We start from the raw sequence: 19,759 nt of genomic DNA on the forward strand, positions 1-19,759 counted from the left end.
TGTGTGTGTGTGTGTGTGTGCTGCCCGAAGAATAAGAGGAACTTTAAAGTGAGTTAGTTTCACTTTCGCTCCTGCTCAGACAGTGACACTATCACCCCCCCACACACACACACACAATCACATAATCACGGAATCACACAATCCACCCCCAGCTCGCGCGCTCTGACAAGGATGGACTGCTTATCCCCCACTCCCCCCACCCGCTCCGACCCAAGGTTATTATCGTTAACGAAAACTAACGATATGATGAAAACTAGAACTGTAAAACCATTTTCGTTAACTGAAATAAATAAAAACTATAATTAAAAGAAAAAAATGATAACTAACTGAAACTGTTTTGTGTGTTTACAAAACTAACTAAAATGTATAAATATTATGGATAAAATTCCCTTCGTTTTCATCTTTGTCAATGTCGGATTGATATGAAATCGATTTATTTCCCTCAAGCAATGTTAGCTGCTGGCACCATATGATATTTAACGGTCTGTCACTTCTTGTTACTTGTTGTTTAGAGTTGTCTTTTCGTCCCCACTCTACCTGGAAACATGGAGACTAAAGTTGGGAGAAAGCAGAGTCCTGTCTGGGATTTAATGGAATTCCACGGTGAAGAAGACAAAAGATATAAAGAAACTAAAACTAAACTAAACTAAAACTAAGCATTTAGAAAATAACAAAACTAATAAAAACTAGTAAACCTGCTCTAAAAACTAATTAAAACTAACTGAATTAGAGAAAAAAAGTCAAAACTAAATAAAACTAAACTATGATGGAAAAATCCAAAACTATTATAACCTTGCTCTGACCCCCCACCCCAGCGAAAATTACAGACCGCTACTGCACCCTCTGACGAGGATGGACCACTAACCCTCTGAAAATCATGGACCACCCCCCCCCCCCCCCGGAAGTATTCACCCCACACACACACACACACACACCCACACCCATGTCCATGCACTTCCTGTCTACCGCACAGTTTCATTCTGCAGGCAGGCCTGGGTGTTAATAGTGTAGGGGAGACTGGGGACAGTTGTAACACGGGTCAGTTGTAACTCTTGCAATTGCTCCAATCAGGAACAACTTAGGACTCACCTAATTCACTCTGCACATGCTCAGTTTAGTCCTTAGTCAACATAAGTTGTAGTGCCGTGAGGCAGACACATCAAAATTTGTGAGTGAAAACATAATTGTGTGGTCAGTCATATTTTTTGCTCTAATTATTTTTGTGATTGCATAGTTTGCATTTGAAAGTTGTGTAAATTATATTTGTGAGATAAACAAAGATTTATGCAACTGTTTATCCACCTGTCCACAATTATCTAATATAAGATTATTATATCCTGTGTAGATCAGTGTTCTTATTTCATATATTGGCCAATATATCGGTTATCAGCCAATATCGGATATCGGCCGATATATTGGATATCAGCTTTTTTAGCCCCCAATATCGGTATCGGCCCCAAACACCCCATATTGGTTGTGCTCTACAGTAGACATTTCCTCTGTCCAGAAGTGATGAGCAGGAGAGAGTTGCTGTTCTCTAAGTCTAAGACAAGTCGTTGCCAAAGTTGTCATGATGGTAAAGGACAGCTATGCATGTGGATATATGTGGATATATTTCTAAAGAACCTACGCAACTGTGACATTGCTCATAAGTATGACGCAATGCATTTGGTGCTTTATTAAAAAACTTGAAAGTTCAAGGAAAATGGGATAGAAATTAAATGCACAAACTGCATCTACAGAATTTGTTACAATAGTATTCTGGCCTGACGATGAAAACATAATCCAAAGTTCCCTCTGAGAAGCAAATCAGCACCAGTGCATTCAGGAAATGTCAAGTCAGTGTTAGAGGAACATGATTATGGACCAGGCCTAAATAACAAAGAAGGAAGATTGTGAAAGACTCACAACAGGACGCCTAAGGTGAAGCATTAAAAAAAATACTGACAGTTGAACCACCACCTTTCTATGTGCTTTTCAGTGTGTCTGATTAACCCATTCGTACACAGGAGCACACCCATGGAACAGCCTCTGGGAGCAGTTTGAGGTTCCGAGTCTGACCCAAGGACACAAAGGAGGAAAAAACTTGAATCTCTAACAACTCAGTGATAAACCCCTTACTCTTCTCAGTTTAATGTCTCCAATGCTAGGCTTACACATAGCCAGGTAGTTTTGAAAACAGATATTTCCCCCTCTCTGAAAAAAAAAAAAAAACTCGTGCAGATGTGACCATTTTCGGAAAAGTCTGCGTTTCCACGGCCCCATATATCTACACCGTCAAGAGCATGCTAGGCTTGTAGGTGGCAGTGAGGTGAGACAATCGAGTACCAATAACCAATCAGAATACTGAAAGGAATCACAACAAACTTTACTTCCACCATGAACCTATGGAGATGTAGTTTTCCAGACAAATCTGAGATATGTAATCAATACAATGCAACGTAAGTGGATGAGCCAGTGACTTTTTTTTTTTTTTTACAATCACAAACTGCTTTTCTGATGTGCCAGAGCCGATGAAAAAGGGTTTGAACTCTGAGTCGAACTGTGTTGGTTCTGTAGTCGTTAACAGCTGCTGTCTGTTTTTCAGTCACGTTTTGTCTTGGTGCATGAGGACCGCTGCATGGACGTAAATTATTACTCAACTTACCTTCCACTGAACAGATAAAGGACTGATAAACAAAATATGAAGTATGAAGATGTGGAAACACCTCATAAAAGCCTTATTCTATATCAAGTAAATACATGAAGATCCTGTTAAGCAGATGGTGCTAATTAGCTAAGATGCTAACATTCGCTAGCACCGAACTTCCTTATTTTCTCATTTAATACTTGTAAATTCCCTTATCAGCTCCATCCTCTTCCACTATAATGTATCATTCCATGTGAAGTAGTAGAATATTTCCTTTGTTTGCCAAAATCTCCACTTTGGAGACTCCGTTTTCAAAGCGTCTGTCCATCATTCTCGTGTAAACAATAGGCACAAACCAAGGTTATTATCGTTAACGAAAACGAACGAAATGACAAAAACTAAAATTGAAAAAACATTTTCGTTAACTGAAATAAATAAAAACTCTAATTAAAAGAAAAAAATGATAACTAACTGAAACTGTATTGTGAGCTTACAAAACTAAAACGTATAAAAATTATGGATAAAATTCCCTTCGTTTTCGTCTTTGTCAATGTCGGATTGATATGAAATTGATTTATTTCACTCCAGCAGTTTTAGCTAGCAGCACCATACGACACTTCACAGTCTGTCATGTTTGGTCACTGGTGGTTTCCAGTCGTCTTCTGGTCCCCACTCTACTTGGAACATACAGACTAAAGCTGGGACACAGCAGCACAGTCCTGTCTGGAATTTACTTTAGTGATACATGAGGTCGTTTTTTTTTTTTTTTTTTTCTTCTCACTGTGTGTGTGCGTGAGTGACAGAGACAGAGCAGAGCTGAATGACAGAGTCAGTGTTGAACTAGCATCCAGGTAAAAACTGGAGAGTTTATCACCATGAAAAGGCCTTCCAAGCCCTGAACTGCACCGTTTAGAAGAGGAGAAAAGAGGAGGATGAAAACTAATCCAATTACAGAGGTATGGAACCTGTTATGATGTTAAAAAACGTTTGATGTTCCTAGCTACAGCTAGCTGAACTGAAATGAAGCAAAGCTGACTAATAATGGAACTGGAGATGATTAAGATATGAGATATCTGCTAAGGTGTGGTTTACTGTTGATGGACTGGGTTATATATGTTTATATGTGGTTAATATATGTTTCTGTGCGGTTTACTGCTGGTTAGCTGGTTTATATATGTTTCTATCTGCTTTAACTGCTGGTTAGCTGGTTTATATATGTTTCTATCTGGTTTACTGCTGGCTGCTTTGTGCATCTCCTCTCACGCTTTGTACATCTTTGCATTGTTTACACGTAAGTGTCGTTGTGTATGGATTGCGCCCTCCCCAACCTGCTATAGGGAATTTATACATTGTACTGCATATGTGTTTGTGTCTCTGCTCAGTCAATGAGCTACCCTAACCTGACCCCCACATAAAGTGTCCAGAGTAACCCACTGATTCGCACCTCACTAATTTCTTTGAACAGGATGGTGAGGAAGATAAAATATATGAAAAATATATGAAATAACTAAACTGAAACTAAGCATTCAGAAAAAAATAACTAATAAAAACTAGCAAACATGCTCTAAAAACTAATTAAAACGAACTGAATTAGAGAAAAAAAAGTCAAAACTAATTAAAACTAAACTATAATTAAAAATCCAAAACTATTATAACCTTGGCACAAACACACAGATAAATCTCCGTTTTGCCATGTATATTTTTGTTTTCAGGAAAATGTTATAACATGGTTCATTTCCAAAATCATAAGATACTGTATCAGACACAACTGACACGGCAATATAATAACAATGTGCTAAATTAATCTTTAAACTGTGTGGTTAAAGTTCTGATTACATTACCTGTTACTCCTGTGACTAATTTCTTCTAAAATTGCTCTGAAATTATATTAATTTGGATTGTTATTACATAATGAACAATGTTATTACTTTTTATATTTTAAATAAAAATGTGTCAAGTGCATTTTGTAATAAATTTCTCAAATTGTAATAACTTACTACATAATGTGAAAAAATTTACTATATAATGCATTAACGTAGTTTATTACAAAATGCGTCAGTTTATTACATAATGCAGCTTTATTACAAGATGACGTGACATTCTTATTACATTTTGAACTTTTATTACATTTTGGGAATTTATTACATAATGCGGCTCAACATGGACTGTAGGGAGGACTTGACCCTGATCACAAATTCTGAAAAGGAAAACATCTTGCACAAAATGTCAGTTATCCTCTGAGTGTTAATTCCTGTGCATGTCAGATGAAAACCTGCAGTTTAAGTCTCTGCTACAGTCGTTCCTCTAACTGTTGAGACAAGACCCATGACCACACAAACACACATTAGCTAACTCTCCAGGGCATCTAGCAGTGGGAATGAGAATCGCCACATTTCCCACAGAATTTGAGAGGTGTATATCATCATTGTTTCAGTCACAAAGCAATTGGCTGTTGACATTTCTCTACAAGCCTTTGCAGATTCACTTTTTCCCTTTTTTTAAATGATGTGGCTCAGCTGTGAAGTTCATTAGCCCATAAAGACTCAAACATCCTAAACTGTCTATTGTTGTAAAATGTTTAAAACGTGTTGATCCACTAATCCTATAAATACATGTACAATAAGGTCACTGACCATTTTCTTAAAAAGGAATGGAGGGCCGAATTTATGTTTAAATAACTTGACTTTTTTTTTCTTATGTAAGCCGACAATGAGCTTCCCCTCTCTGAAAGACGAGCAGCCGCCACTGGTTTCTTGGGTATTAACTGCCAGGATTGTGAGTTATATTGTACTATCATAGTATTTTGCATTTTATTATTAGTAAACTTTAGTAAAATAACTCATGGCATTCTTGATTTCTGCATTAAACAATAAACAACTGAAAACAAAAAAGCAGAAATTCAGGAAAAATGAAATTCAAGACAGACTTCAGAGGCAAAATATCTGCATTATTTGATGAGTCAATCCCACCATCCAAATCTAAAGAGGGTGATTTCTTTTTTCTCATTAGAACAAAAAATTAACTGAACCAATTAAGAATTGCTGAAAACAAAACACTGGAAATTATTGATCAGAATGCACATATTCAGATAAAATGAGCAAAACCTGAGAATTACCTGTCAGTAATATCTGCCTGACATTTGTTTCTGCAGAATAAGAACAAGCCCTCGATTCACATCTGTGCATATCACTTACTTTGGAGTGTACAGCCATGTTTTTTTTTTTAAAGGGGGGGAGCAAGTAGGGTGAGGTTTTGCTAATGTATGTTTAAAGTTACGTCATTTACCAAAAAAGCATTTCTAAACCAAAAATATGTTCATTCTGACATATCTGAATGAACAGTTGCAGTTACAGTGACTTGTTGTGCAGAGCAACATAACCGAAAAATCAGACTGTATGCAGACAATGCCATTGTCTTTTGTAATAGTATTCCTCCTATTGTTTACAATAGCCAAAAACATTACATGTGCCAACACAGAGGTATTAGACTGTAGTATGGATAACAGAAGGCTCAACCCAGATGCAGAAGAATATTTTAAGACAATTTTTTCTCCAGGATGTGTATAGCTGATACATTTCAGTGATATTCATTTTGTACTCTATTCACATCAAGTCATTTTACCAGCCTTTCTGACAAAAACACATTCTTAAGCAACTACCTAAGATTTCAGCAAAAACTGAGAATATTTAAAATGGCAAACATTAAACCAAGAAGGATTTAGTAAGCAGGTTGTTTATTGTAAGATGGATGGCTTTGTGATATTCTTCTCCATCTTTATAGCTGCATCATTTCAGGTTTAAATGGCCACACTGTTTTCTACTTTCTTTGGATCCAAGTATGTGTATGGAATTTCCAACTTCTCATTTCTTTCGTTGATCTTTACACTTAGTGCGTGAAGCTCGCTCTGAAATTTCTTGATCATCTGTCTGGGTTTCTCCTCAGTGAAATGTTCCTCTGGGTATTGGCCAAGAGGGACCTGGTCAGAAAAAGGATTACAGACAATTTTATTAATTTACTTTTTATTTTGTTTTTGAGAAAAACATAACACAAATACTTACACTAACAAAACAATACAGAACAAACAAACAACAGGGGAGGAGAGTCCAGCCTTAGAGCAGCATCTAGTCCACATATACCTACATCCCACACCTGCATCAATATACTCGTACACCCATATTATTATTTTTTTCCTTTACAGTAAAGTTTGAGGATCCTTTGAAATTATACAAAGTCCGGTCTCACAGTTACGATATAAGTGAGCCATTTTGACCAATTTTCAGTAAAAATATCAGTTTTACATCTTAAATTAAATGTGATTCTCTCCATGACATATATATTGTACACTACATCAATCCAGTCGTTTATAGTGGTCTGGGGAACGTTGTCTGGTGGTCCCCAGACCTTGTACAAGACAATCCAGGCTCTTTTCATGGGTCGTTCCATGTTGGTGGAACGTTCTACCGAGCACTATGAGAACAGAGGCATCCCTGCCTATCTTCAAGAAGCTCCTGAAGACCCAGCTCTTCCGAGAGCACCTCCTGTCCTAGCACTGTCAGACATTCCATTTTAAATATTTTAATAAGGTTTTTCCCAGGATTATAACAGATTTTCCCAGGATTATCTCTGGACCGGCTGCGGTGGTCCTGCCTCTCTCCTGCCTTCATCATCATCACTCACTTATCCTCAACTGCCTCCATGTGTCTCCCCCTACTCCCCCCTTCTCCCCCAGTCTCTATCTCTATTGCGCTCTCTTTTTATCTTTCTTTACCCTCTCTCTTTAACCCCAACTGGTCAAGGCAGACGTCCATCCTCCAGGAGTCTGGGTCTGCTACCGGTTTCTGCTGTTAAAGGGAAGTTTTTCCTCGCCACTGTCACCAGTCACAAGTGTTTGCTCCTAGAGGATTCTGTTGGGTTTCTGTAAATTGGCTTCGAGTCTGGTTTTTGACCAACTCTATATATAAAGTGTCATGAGATAACTTTTTTGTTGTGATCTGGCGCTATATAAATAAAATTTGATTGATTGAGTGATTTGATTGGTTTTCCCCTGTAAGTCGCTTTGGAAAAAAGTGTCTGCCAAATGCATAAACATAAACATAAACATAGTGGGTATGTCTCTTGATTACAGACAATTTTAAGGTTCAGGAAATGTGGTTTTTCCTGGAGTTTGTGGTGTTTATTATTGCTCTGTTGGTATATTATCCCACTGTTGACATGTTCATGGACATTATTATGATTTATATAGTTCGTATAAAGTTCTGGCAACTTCTTTGTTGACTATTGAGTACTTACAAAGTCAGAGGACTGTTTGCTGAGAAGCCAAACTGTAGCCATGCCCTGTGCAGTTGCGTTGACATCAGGGAGGGTCTTCAGTACCGTGTCCTTATCGGCTTTCCCCTTAATGGTGGGTGGAGGAAGTTGCAGGGTGATGGGAGTGTTGGGCATCCAGCCACCGTAGTCATACTGCAGTAGATGAATGGTTCTAAATGTTATTATCATCATACTGAGGAATTTCTGAAAACCAACTACAAGCAAGAAACAAAATGTCTCCAAGGTAAAGGAAACTATAAAAGGTTAATAACCCACTGCACAATTTTGAAAACTTTTAGTAGATATTTATTGTGAATGAGAAGGATTTACCTGTCCACCATTCACAGCTGCATGCTGACAGGAAGAAGTAAAAATGGCCATGGTGACAAACTTGACCAACTCAGCCACAGTGGTAAATCTCTGAGGAATTCCTGATAAAATTACAGAGTGAACATCATTCAGATCCATGAAAAATATTCATTAGATTTATAATCATACTTATGGTTTAGAATATGTCATTGCACATATCATAGATCACTGAGTAATTTTTTTTTGTTCAGATCCACCTGTGCTTTCTCGGGAAAAGAATCCATGTTCATAAATGTCCTGAATCCAGTTCTGCAGTTCAGAGTCTTGCATGACCTCAGCATCCGTGCTGTAGTAGTGTCTAAGCAGGTCATTCACAAACCTTCAAGAAATGTTGGTGTGGTTTAATTTTAACATGTACTATTTGTGAATTCATTGTGAAAATTATTTTATACCATCTTCACAACACATACCAACTTGATTCTGCACCGACATCATACAAATGAACATATTTCTAAATTCAGAGTGTCAATAATACCTTTCAAGGATATCCCAGAGCTCACATCCATCATCCCTGTAGTAGAAGTCGGTAACCTTCTGCATCCCTCGCTGAGCAATGTCATTTTTGATGCAGAGGGAGTCGTAGGTAATGGAGGACAGTGACTTGGCCAGGAATAGAAACATACCCTTTCCACCAGAGGCTGAGAACTGGAGGGCAATATGTCAAAAGATCATATATAATATTTAAAGCCTTTGTTATTGCCCTGTGAAGTATTCGAAAATAATCTATTTAAAGCAGCGTATGTCTTTTATCACTTTTTTTTTTTTAATTTGTAAAACCCGAGTGATAGCCTAATTATCACTAATCCATTAGTCTTTGCATGCTTACGCACCTGAATCACCTCCCTCACAGTGAACAATGAAGATGACTCCATCATAGACACAGTCTGCTTGTTTACATAACAAACCGAAATGTCAATTAGGCCTTTTCGCAAATTTTGTCACCAAGTGCATTGTGGGAATAGCGACCCAGCGAAAGTGGTTTCTCAAAGATTTGGCAAGGAAACATGCCAGATTGCTACAATGCATAAATTTCCACCAGGGTTGTTTTTAAGAATGAGTATATGTAACCGGTGGTGTCGGACTCTGCGTTGTGTTCTTTTTTTTAAATGACGAGACCCGCACGTGTGTCCTTGGAGGCAGTCTCCGTTTATTGTTCTGACAAAAATGATAAAACATAAAGACCTCCGGTCAGTGATCCCCGCAAAACACACTCCTCTCCCACAGAAATCCGGAACAAAAGGGCACAAAATACACTGAATAATTAAAACAATATACAGCATACCTGACAAAAATGATAAAACATAAAGACCTCCAGTCAGCAATCCCCGCAAAACACACTCCTGCACAAACCAAATAATAAAGAAATGTGTTTAAGCACATCACAAGCGCCTGATACAGCCTAAACTAGCCGGTTCATGTAAAAAAAATTAAATTAACAGAGGCTAAACCAAAAATTTTCACGAACTGTATGGCTGCTTATCTCTCCCACAGAAATCCGGAACAAAAGGGAAGAGGCAAAGGCGCGAAAACTCCAGTTATAATGCGCAGTGTCACACTGTAAATTATTCGCAGGGGAACAGACCAAAACCAAAATTTCCGCACACTGACCTGGAGGCCCACAATGTCAGGCACCAACCAAAAGAAAGTGAAATAAAATGAACAGATTTTGTGTAACTATAACAATACACAATATAATATACATACCCACATTGTTGCTAAATTATTGACCCTGTTACATTTAGTCAGTGGATGGAGGTAATGGTGGCATTTGGATTCAGCACTCAAAAAGAGACAGCACAATTGCTGCTGTGTGGAATTCCCATTCCCACAATACACTTTGTGACAAAATTTCCAAAAAGACCCTCGTGACATTTTGGTTTGTTATGTAAACAAGTGGAATATGTTTATGATGGAGTCATCTTTGAAGTTGCTCACTATGAGGGAGGTGATTCAGGTCCGTGAGCACAGAAAAACGAATGGATTAATGGTAATTTGGCTATCACTCCGGTTTTACAAATTTGAAATAAATTTGTGATGAAAGTCATACGCTGCTTTAAGGTATTTATTAGTTTTATTTTGCATTTAGAAGTCCTACCTGTGTGAAAACCCCTTGTGGGGATATAAGGCGAATTCGAGCTAAGAAGTTGATCTGCAGGGTGTAGCGAGTGTGAGGACTGAGGAGCTAAGGAAAAGAAAAAAAACATTTATTAATAACACTAATAAATGTCAGAGGATGTCTTTCCTCCAGTGTGTACCATCATTACCTTGTACAGAGGATGCACCATGGGCAGGTTACGCAGCATTGCCATCGTAAAAACTTCAGCCAGCAGGTGAGTACGCAGCAGGTGATAGTTGAGCTGATGTTCACTGAAATCTGCACTTCTCACAAAAAGCTTGGCCAACATCCAGTCGTACTTATCATCAGTAGGAAGAAAGATTGGGTTGTCTGTAGCTGGACACTGCTTCAGCTGTAGAATAACAGTTTTAAGAGGATAAGAATATCATGGTGTTGGACAAGCTTGTGGACTTTGTTAGCATGTCAGGCCAGGTTCTTTGGTGGTTTAACTCATACCTGTCAGAGAAAGCTCAGTGTTTTGTTTAACACCACCTAAACTTTGTGGTATGAGGCATGGGGTTCCACAAAGTTCTGTTCTGGGTCCTTTGCTTTTCTCACCAAGCATCAATGGGTCAGATTCTTTGATCATTTGAAATTGATTTTCATTGTTATGCCAATGATTTGCAGTTGTATGTCATACTGGCCATAGGAGATGGCTTTGAGTCACATAAACCTGGGGCCTGTCTGGCATTTTTTGAGAGCTGGTTGTCAGCAAATTTCCCGCTGCTTAATTTATCAATGGCAGAAATGCTAATTATTGAACTGGCGAGGCTGTGTCATTCATGTGACACTTTTACTCTGTGTTTGGATGACTGTGTTATTCATTGCAGAGACAGAGTTAGGAGCTTTGGTGTTTTTTGATAAGATACTTTCTCTCTACCCTCATATTAAAGAGGTCACCAGTGTCACCTTTTTTCATTTGAGAAATATTGCTAAAATCAGACCTGCCAACATCCTTGTCCAAGCATTTGTAACTGGTTTACAAGTGGATTACTGTAAATGGGTTTATTTCTGGTTTCCCAAAGAAGAGCTCTCAGCTTGTGTAGTGACTACTCCAATTCTGGCCTTTTTCACCGGCTACCAGTAGAGGTCAGAGCTAATTTTATGGTGTTACTGTTTTTAAGGTGTTGCTAAGCTGTAAAATTGTTAATGGCATGACACCTTTGTATTGATTTGACTTGGTGAAGATGCATGCTTGTGTGTTGTTTTTTTTTTTATAGTCTCAGGAATCTGGGGTGAGAGGCAATTCCAGAAAAAGAGTGTGAGCAGGCCTTTTCTTTTCATGCACCAACCATCAGGCAGGCATGTCCTGTTGGCATGTTTGAGTTGTATTATTTTCATTCTAATTTTATTGCAAGCACAACCTGCTCTTAATGTTTTGGTTTTTTTATTTTATTGAACTCTTTGTTTTTTATGGAGTTTTTACTCTTATATTCCATACTAGTACTACTAGTACTAGCAGTATAAATAATTACTCTCATGTGACGTTTCCCAGTATTTGATCATTAATCTCACCTGAATGGCAATTGGCATCAGTTTGTTTTCAGGTGTTTTGTGGAGGAGGACCAGAGGAGCCATCAGATACTGCTGCTTCCCATTGATGACATTGGCCGGTATTCCATCCAAATTCTTGTAGTTGACCAGGAAGATGTTGCCGTTCTGTAACAAATATCAATAAGGAGGAGAAATGACTTTACTAACAAGTCTACAGTATGGATATTACATTAATAAAAAAACATGTAAGTTCAAGAACCCTACAGCTTCAGTTAAGAGACTGATCTCATGAAATAGCATTGTATGTTACACCAGTTCTTTTGGCATTTATCATGCTATACGTTTGCATTTTCATCCTTTCGCATGTTATTCAACGCCATTTGATCATGTGTCAATTTACGCCAAGATCTCTGGTTCACATAACCCTAACCCTCAGTGTGTGGTATTTGACACGAAATGAACATACACACAGAAAGCTTATAATGCATACAGATAACGGGCCAATTAACGCCAATTAAAAGGGTCGTGTATATTTACCCAAGTGATGATATCACGTTGCAGTAAACTTCATTTCAGAGCATGAGACAATCACCTTCATTTCCTTGTCCAAGGTAGTTTTACCATCAGGGAAGACCATGCAAGAAGTGACAGGGAAGTTGTCTGGTAGGACTGTGCAGAGTTCAATCATCATGGGGTTAACTCCATTTAGGTACTGGTAGCCGAAAAAATCATCCTCCTCCCAGTGATCCTGGGTGTACTCTGGAAGAAGGACATTGGTATTAATACTGTTAGATGTAGAGACTAGCTCTCAGCTGGAAGAGTAACTTGTATGAATTTGCTAAACTTTCTCTGGAGCAAATGCAAGAAATGTTTAATAGTTCACATTTTTATACATATGATGTATTCAGTTCATTCAGTGCCTTGTTGGTATTTTGCAGTAGACTACCTGACAATTCAGTTTGTCTCTTGGGAAACACTTTCTTAATATCATCAATTGACTCCCAGTTCTCTTTGCAATCTTCCAGTCCAGTCAGTTTCAGCTCTGCCAGCCTGGAGAAGGACAACAGAGGAACTTGATATAATGCTTTCAATCACTTTGATTAATTAGCCAAACAATAGACAAGGCAGATATCAGACAGAACTTGAAAACCTTTACCCAGCAGCTGCTGTGGAGAGAAATTCTGCACCCTTAGTAAAGGAGAACTGGTCGTCACGAGGCAGAGACAAAGGATTTATTGGATTTTCTGCTTGCATGCAGTGGGGAATACTGTCTTCATTCCATCTGTGAAAAAATGACAAAGCACAAATTAGAACTAACAACAAACTTTGGACTGTATGTAAGCCTAATGTACTAGCATTCAGTATTTAAATTTAATAACAACATTGTATGGTTCATATATTATTATTGACTGTGGATATATCAATATAAAAAGTGTAATTACAGATAATAAATGTTTTTTGTGTGTCTAATACAAATAGAAATTCTCACTGATATGTCTGGTTTTGTTCTCTCAGCTCCTGCTGCCTGGAGTACTTGCCAAGAAGATGGTCATCATCACAGTCTCTCAGAGCTTTAAAGAAAAGGCACAGACAGGATATTGTATGAATTTGCTGTATCTACAGTACTGGGTACAATGAGACAGACAAACAAGTTGAACAAACCTGTTCCCTCTCTGAATCGATGGACAAAGCTGTCACTGAGCCAGCTGTAGATGGGAAACTTGTAGGTTTCTCCTTCAGTGGACTGCACTTCCACCTTGTCAACAAGCCAAGGGTCTCCAAAAATAAGATGGCGTTTCTCTAGTTCTATCAGTACCAGTTTTCCAAGTGGCTTATGGGAGGTCACAACAAATGTAGATGGCTTGGAAAGAGACAGAAAGGTTGAAAATGTTTAGAGAAACATAGCCTGTTTAGGTTTAGTACAGTTAAAGGTGATGAGAGTTTCCATCAGTTTCCATACAGTGGTTTTACACTATGTTAGTTCATGCACATCATTTCCAAGAAGTAAAGCTGTGGAAGCATGCTTTACTTACTTTAAAATATGGAGAAGAATATTGAAAACTTACCCATCCTACGCGGAAGGATGCAAAATCTTCATTATTGAGCAGTTTGCGGTGACTTTCCCCCTCTGTGCCCACCAGTTTAATGTAAGCACTGTTGACTGTATTAGCGAGTAAACGGCGGCCTGTGTACACGGTCACGATATACTGCACCATTTTCACTGGAGAACAGAAGAATCCTGGTTGAAAGAAAAGAACCATTTTCAGCAAATTAGGTTGACTGTGACGCAGTGAACAGAAAAAACTACACACATTCCACTATGTGAAAGCAGTAAAGTGTAGCACTTTTGTCCAAAACAAATTTCCCATATCGGACAATAAGTTTTTCCTGATCCTGCTATTGTAGAAAAACTGGATAGAACACCCGAGTGAGCCAGAAGATAGACTGGTCATGTTTGAAAGTCTTTTAGTACTAGTATTAGTAAATACTGTCTTTTTAGAGGCACTGTGTACAAGGTATGACACAGGTGTGGAACAGGTGTGCCACTTACTTTTTTTATTTTAAGATGATTACCTTCTGACCTGGGAGAAAAAATAAATAAATAAATGAATAAATAAAAAAAAAAAAAAACATTTAAACAAGCATCATTCTTGTTAAATAATATTAAAAAATAATTTTATGCAAGATTTTATTTAAAGGTATCTTTCAAAAGAGAACCAGAAGACATCAATAAAGCAACAGTACAGTAACAATGAAATATGCGGTAATTTAAAGTACTGTACAGAAAAAAGAGAATGGAAAATAAATATATAAATAAAAGAAAGTAAAATGAAAACAGGTGTTATGAAATGAATAAATATGCTCCAATTTAACACTCAGAAAGTACACCATCCTTCTGACAATCTGAACCTGATGCTGCCATGTTATAGAATAATGCGTCTGCTTTCAGAAATCTTCAAAAACAGAAATTCGCTCTTACCTTGTCTTAGTGAATGACAAATCTCATCATCGCTTTGCATCTTTTTATAGTGACATCTGCATACAAGGGATGTGTCCAAATCTAAAGAAGTCACTGTCATGATGAAATCTTAAACATGTATCCACAAGTACCGTTACTACTGCTGAAGATGATGCAAGTTATTGAACCAAGCAACCGTATGATGAAACAACAACTGGCTCTGTCTGATTCTGTTCATGTCTTCATATTCAACACACTGCAGTGCTGTGTCCCTGAGTTTATTAAACACTTCTAGTTTTCATTCTGCTACTTTCCATAAGATAATAAAAGAAACAATGGAAGTAGATGAAGTTGTAAAGTAAATTTAATCATGTTTTACCAGGTGTAAGATCTTCACACTGTTAAGTGGGTTTCTGAGTTGGACTGTTATGGGTTCCAGGTCATGCAGACTTCCTTTTTCTGTCAAAATGTTGATTTGCTGTGTACTCATTGATATTAAAATCAGATTTTAAAGACAAAATAAAGCTATTAGTGCAATGTTGAAATGTAGGTATTTAACTATTAAAGAAAGAACAAAATATATACAATAGCTACACTGTAAAAAAAAAAAAAAAAATCCTGTTTTTATGGGAAAAAAAAACTGGCAGCTGTGGTTTCCAGAACAATACTGTAAAAAACACATCCAACTGTAAACATATTTACGGAGTAACATGTAGATTTAACATTTTAAACATGTACATTTAACATTTTAAACATGTAGATTTAACATTTTGAACATGTACATTTAACATTTTAAACATGTAGATTTAACATTTTAAACATGTACATTTAACATTTTAAACATGTAGATTTAACATTTTAAACATATAGATTTAGCATTTTAAACTTGTAGATTAAACACTGGATTTAACTGGTAAATGGACTGCACTTATTTAGCACATTTTCTCCTCCTTCATGGTGTCCAAAGCACTTTCCAAATCCACCAGGTCCAACTGGGAACAATTTAGGGTTCAGTGTCTTCCATGGACATATGGACAGTCAGAGCTAGGATTCGAACCACCAACCCTTTGGTTATTGGACGAGCCGCTCTACCAACTCTACCAACCCATTAATTAACGAGTTTAAAATGTTACATTATTAAATGTTTACTTTTTTATAACACACACATATATATATATATATATATACACACATATATATATATATATATATATATATATATATATATATATATATATATATATATATATATATATATATGCCGTTATAAAACAAATATGCTGTTATTTCAACATTATGGTCCTGCAATTTAACCACATTGATTTTCAATTTACAGTTTTATTTTCTAAAAACAATAGAAATGCATCATTTCTACATACAAATCTGGTTTTGTTCAGATACTCTTCTTGTAAGAACTACAGCTATATTTGATTCAATCGTTAACACAAAAATCTTTTCAAATAAACAACTTTGCATTGTATTGTCACTTACAGTTTTTTTATGTTGCAATTTTACAACTTTTTGGTGTTAATTCTACAGTCATTTTTTACAGTGTATGGATTGATTCAACATCTATGTGACTGTCACAAAAAACTGAAAGAGCACATTATTTCTCTTCATAATTGCAGGTATTTAATGATAGATATAAGAACCCAAAACTCATGTGGTCTCTCTGATTTGAGTTTTTTGTGTGATGTAACCCCTCTGTGGTCACAGGTTGTAGTGAGGTTTCACTACAAAATGACGTTGTTACAAAATCTGATAAAGAAAGTTCTGCAACAAGACGTTAGATTTCATTATCTTTTACACAAGTTAATTTTTGCAAGAGTAACTGTGTCCTAAGAAAAAATACTACTGGAGGATTTAGTGCATTAGCTATATTTTCAATCATGAACTGAATTGAATTGAATATACTTTACTGGTCGCTCAACGGGGAAATTCAAGTGTGTACAGCAGTGCAAGAACAGTATGCGTCAATACGATAGAAATAATGAAGAGATAGAAATATAAACAATATAAATATGTTTGTTAAAGTGGCTAAAGTGACAAGAAGTAGCAATAATAATAATGATAAAGTAGCAAGTGTGCAGTAGGTGACTTCTATAAATGTGCAAGTGACATTAACAAAAGTTACTTACAGGGGTTGGACAAAATAATGGAAACACCTTAAAAAATCAACAAAATATAATTTAATATGGTGTAGGTCCGCCTTTTGCTGCAATTACAGCCTCAATTCTCCGAGGTACTGATTCATACAACTTGTGAATTGTTTCCAAAGGAATTTTAAGCCATTCTTCAGTTAGAATACCCTCCAACTCTTTTAGAGACAATAGCGGTGGAAATCGACGTCTTACTTGAATCTCTAAAACTGACCATAAATGCTCAATAATGTTGAGGTCTGGGGACTGTGCCGGCCATGCGAGATGCTCAACTTCATTAGAATGTTCCTCATGCCATTCTTTAACAATTCTAGCTGTATGGATTGGGGCATTATCATCTTGAGGTGAAGGTGTTTCCATTATTTTGTCCAACCCCTGTATTTATTAGTACCACTAAGAGACTGTCATGTTTCTGTCTCACCAGACTTTGATTTCCTCGTCACTATTTTTAAAAATCCATGTTTCAGTTCCTGCTTAATTTGTTACGTCTATAACTAGTTGTGTCACCACATTTGCACATATAAGGTCAAGACTTCTGACGAACATTTCTCCGAGTACACCATAATTGTTTGTCAGCAGCAGCGGTTGTAGTCCATACTGAAAATATGTCCAAACTTTGAGCCAAATATGTAAAATGTTCAACTGTTGGTTGAACGGGACAGAGCAGCACAGCCAACAACCTGGAGGGGGTGGGGTGTGAAGTGACTCATTTGCATTTGAAGGGCCAGCGCTCAAAACGACCTTTCTGGTGTCATTACTCAAAAATAGGGTTGAAGATGGACCTGTGGAGTTGAATTAATGAAGAATTCAGACCCAAACATAGCATTTACAGTTTATGTAGACCACAGGGAAATGTTTTAAAATGCATAATTCCATTTTGAAAAAGCAAAACATCAACCTTTAAGGTTGCTGCACAACTCTAAATTGGAGTGGATTCCTCTAAAGACCCTGACAGGAGTGATCATTAAATTTGTGTATTGGATTGGATTGTTAAGGTTTCATAATTTCCTTTGACATGTAGACAAATTCTCATCAGAAGTGAGATAATAATAACACTAGTTACTTTTCCATTGGACATCTGCGCAAAACTTTTCCAATATTTACTAAATGTCGAAAAAACAGAAGTGTGTAAAGTCGTTTTTTCCATTAAATCATAAATGTGATGATTTATTTATTTATTATCACGAGATGACACGAGAAGTCATTCCATAAACATGGCAACCAACGTAAATATGGTGTTGATTTACAGATATATTCATTATTATTATATGTTACCCCTGTATCTCGTGCTAAATTAAAAAATGAGTGGGTTTCCTGGTGTGTCCACACATACCGCGACATGTTTCTTCTTCTTCTTTGCTTGTTGTAACGTAAGTCAACATCCGGTTTTTTAATTCACCTGACTCTAGTTGCAATAAAAGGTCTTTCCATTGCAGTTTTGTGTGACATACCATTTGTGCTACGCCCGAAAAAACACCTCTTGCCAGCGCAAAAACTTTTAATCGAAAAATGAGACTTTTGGCGAAATTGTCTTTTTTCCATTAGGTAAATTTTTTTGCGCAACTTATGTTTACTTTATTTGAGGGTCCATGGAAAAGCGACTACTGTAAATTATGTAGTGTCTAAACACATGTACCAACCACCAAAGTGGACAGCTTGTGAGAAAACAAAGCTGAAGACGTATAAAAAAAAGGAGCCAGTGCTTCATTAAGAAGTACACTGTAAGGCCTTCAGTTTTGCACCACTAATTTCAGAAAACTCAACTGTACAAACAAATCCCAGAATGTCCACTTTATACTAAAACCAGTTCCTCTAAAGCAGCTACTTGGAATATTACAGTGAAATCATGTCAAGGGTAAAGGGTATCTCAATTTTGGGAGCTACTGGGTGTATATTTTTATGGACAAAAGAGATTTTTTTCTTCTTGTGATGTGGAATTTTTGAGCCAAATAGACGATCATATGTGCACAGGAAGTTTTGGTAACAGCACAATAGGCTACGTTCAGATTGAAGGAAAATGCAGCCCAAAACCGATTTTTTTTCCCCATATGAAACCTGTATCCAATCTGTTAAAGACAGTTTGAACAGCACAAGGCCACCAGGCCACTTTCATATGTGGTCCTAAATCCGATACGTATTCGATATTTTCCAATGCGACTTCAGTCTGAAAGGCCAGGTCGCATTTATCTGGCCTTTACATCATCGAAATTCGACAAATGTCACAATTCTACATCCCAGGAGGAGGAGGAGCAGGAAAAATAGATTTATTTTAGTAAACACAGTTCATGCCCATGTGGCCACGTATTACGTCAGGACCTCTTTTGCGAATGTGGGTCACTTCAGGGTCATATTCAGTTCATACTCAAACTGATAGAAGTCAAATTTATTGTGTAATATGAATGAGCACACAAGAAAAATCGGATTCCAACAAAAAATCCAAATTGTGCATGAAGACCTGCTGACTGAACGTAGTCTTAGTCTCTGATGGGCTGATGCCTAAGCTTAACCTTCTAAACTGCATAAAGTAACTTTGAGGGAAATAAGTAGATCTAAATAATAAAATCCCCCCTGGTGTTTAATTATAATGCATTTCTTTGTTAGACCATAAGTTCAACAGTTCCATAAATGGTGAAAGATTAATTTCAGACATGTAATATCTTTTAAAGTGAATGCTCCAAATTATTGTTTTATTGTGTCAGTTTTTAAACATCCACTGTCAGTCAACC

General features: G+C 37.0%; 1 protein-coding gene across 1 annotated transcript; it reads right to left on the minus strand.

The window, feature by feature from the left end:
- Nucleotides 1-5,259: 5,259 nt before the first annotated feature.
- Nucleotides 5,260-14,965, minus strand: LOC115429609 (arachidonate 12-lipoxygenase, 12R-type-like). Its single transcript, XM_030149211.1, has 16 exons — nucleotides 14,896-14,965; nucleotides 14,467-14,497; nucleotides 13,982-14,154; nucleotides 13,578-13,776; nucleotides 13,405-13,486; nucleotides 13,072-13,197; nucleotides 12,862-12,965; nucleotides 12,508-12,674; nucleotides 11,937-12,080; nucleotides 10,570-10,773; nucleotides 10,401-10,487; nucleotides 8,781-8,950; nucleotides 8,503-8,624; nucleotides 8,267-8,367; nucleotides 7,919-8,089; nucleotides 5,260-6,605 (listed from the first exon to the last, which is right to left on the minus strand). Exons 3-16 carry the CDS (start codon nucleotides 14,129-14,131, stop codon nucleotides 6,426-6,428), a joined length of 2,007 nt encoding a protein of 668 aa, XP_030005071.1. The 5' UTR covers nucleotides 14,132-14,154; nucleotides 14,467-14,497; nucleotides 14,896-14,965; the 3' UTR covers nucleotides 5,260-6,425.
- Between the last annotated feature and the right edge of the window lie 4,794 nt (nucleotides 14,966-19,759).

The sequence above is a fragment of the Sphaeramia orbicularis genome, chromosome 1 (genome assembly GCF_902148855.1).
Source record: "Sphaeramia orbicularis chromosome 1, fSphaOr1.1, whole genome shotgun sequence".
Lineage (NCBI taxonomy): Eukaryota > Metazoa > Chordata > Actinopteri > Kurtiformes > Apogonidae > Sphaeramia > Sphaeramia orbicularis.

Bases quoted from the DNA above. Each gene is read 5' to 3' on its own strand.
- LOC115429609 (XM_030149211.1), bottom strand. From the start codon at position 14,131: ATGGTGCAGTATATCGTGACCGTGTACACAGGCCGCCGTTTACTCGCT. The intron at 13,777-13,981 runs GTAAGTTTTCAA...TCTCTTTCCAAG, and splicing joins CATCCTTCCGCGTAGGATGG to CCATCTACATTTGTTGTGAC. The intron at 13,487-13,577 runs GTTTGTTCAACT...TTTTCTTTAAAG, and splicing joins TCGATTCAGAGAGGGAACAG to CTCTGAGAGACTGTGATGAT.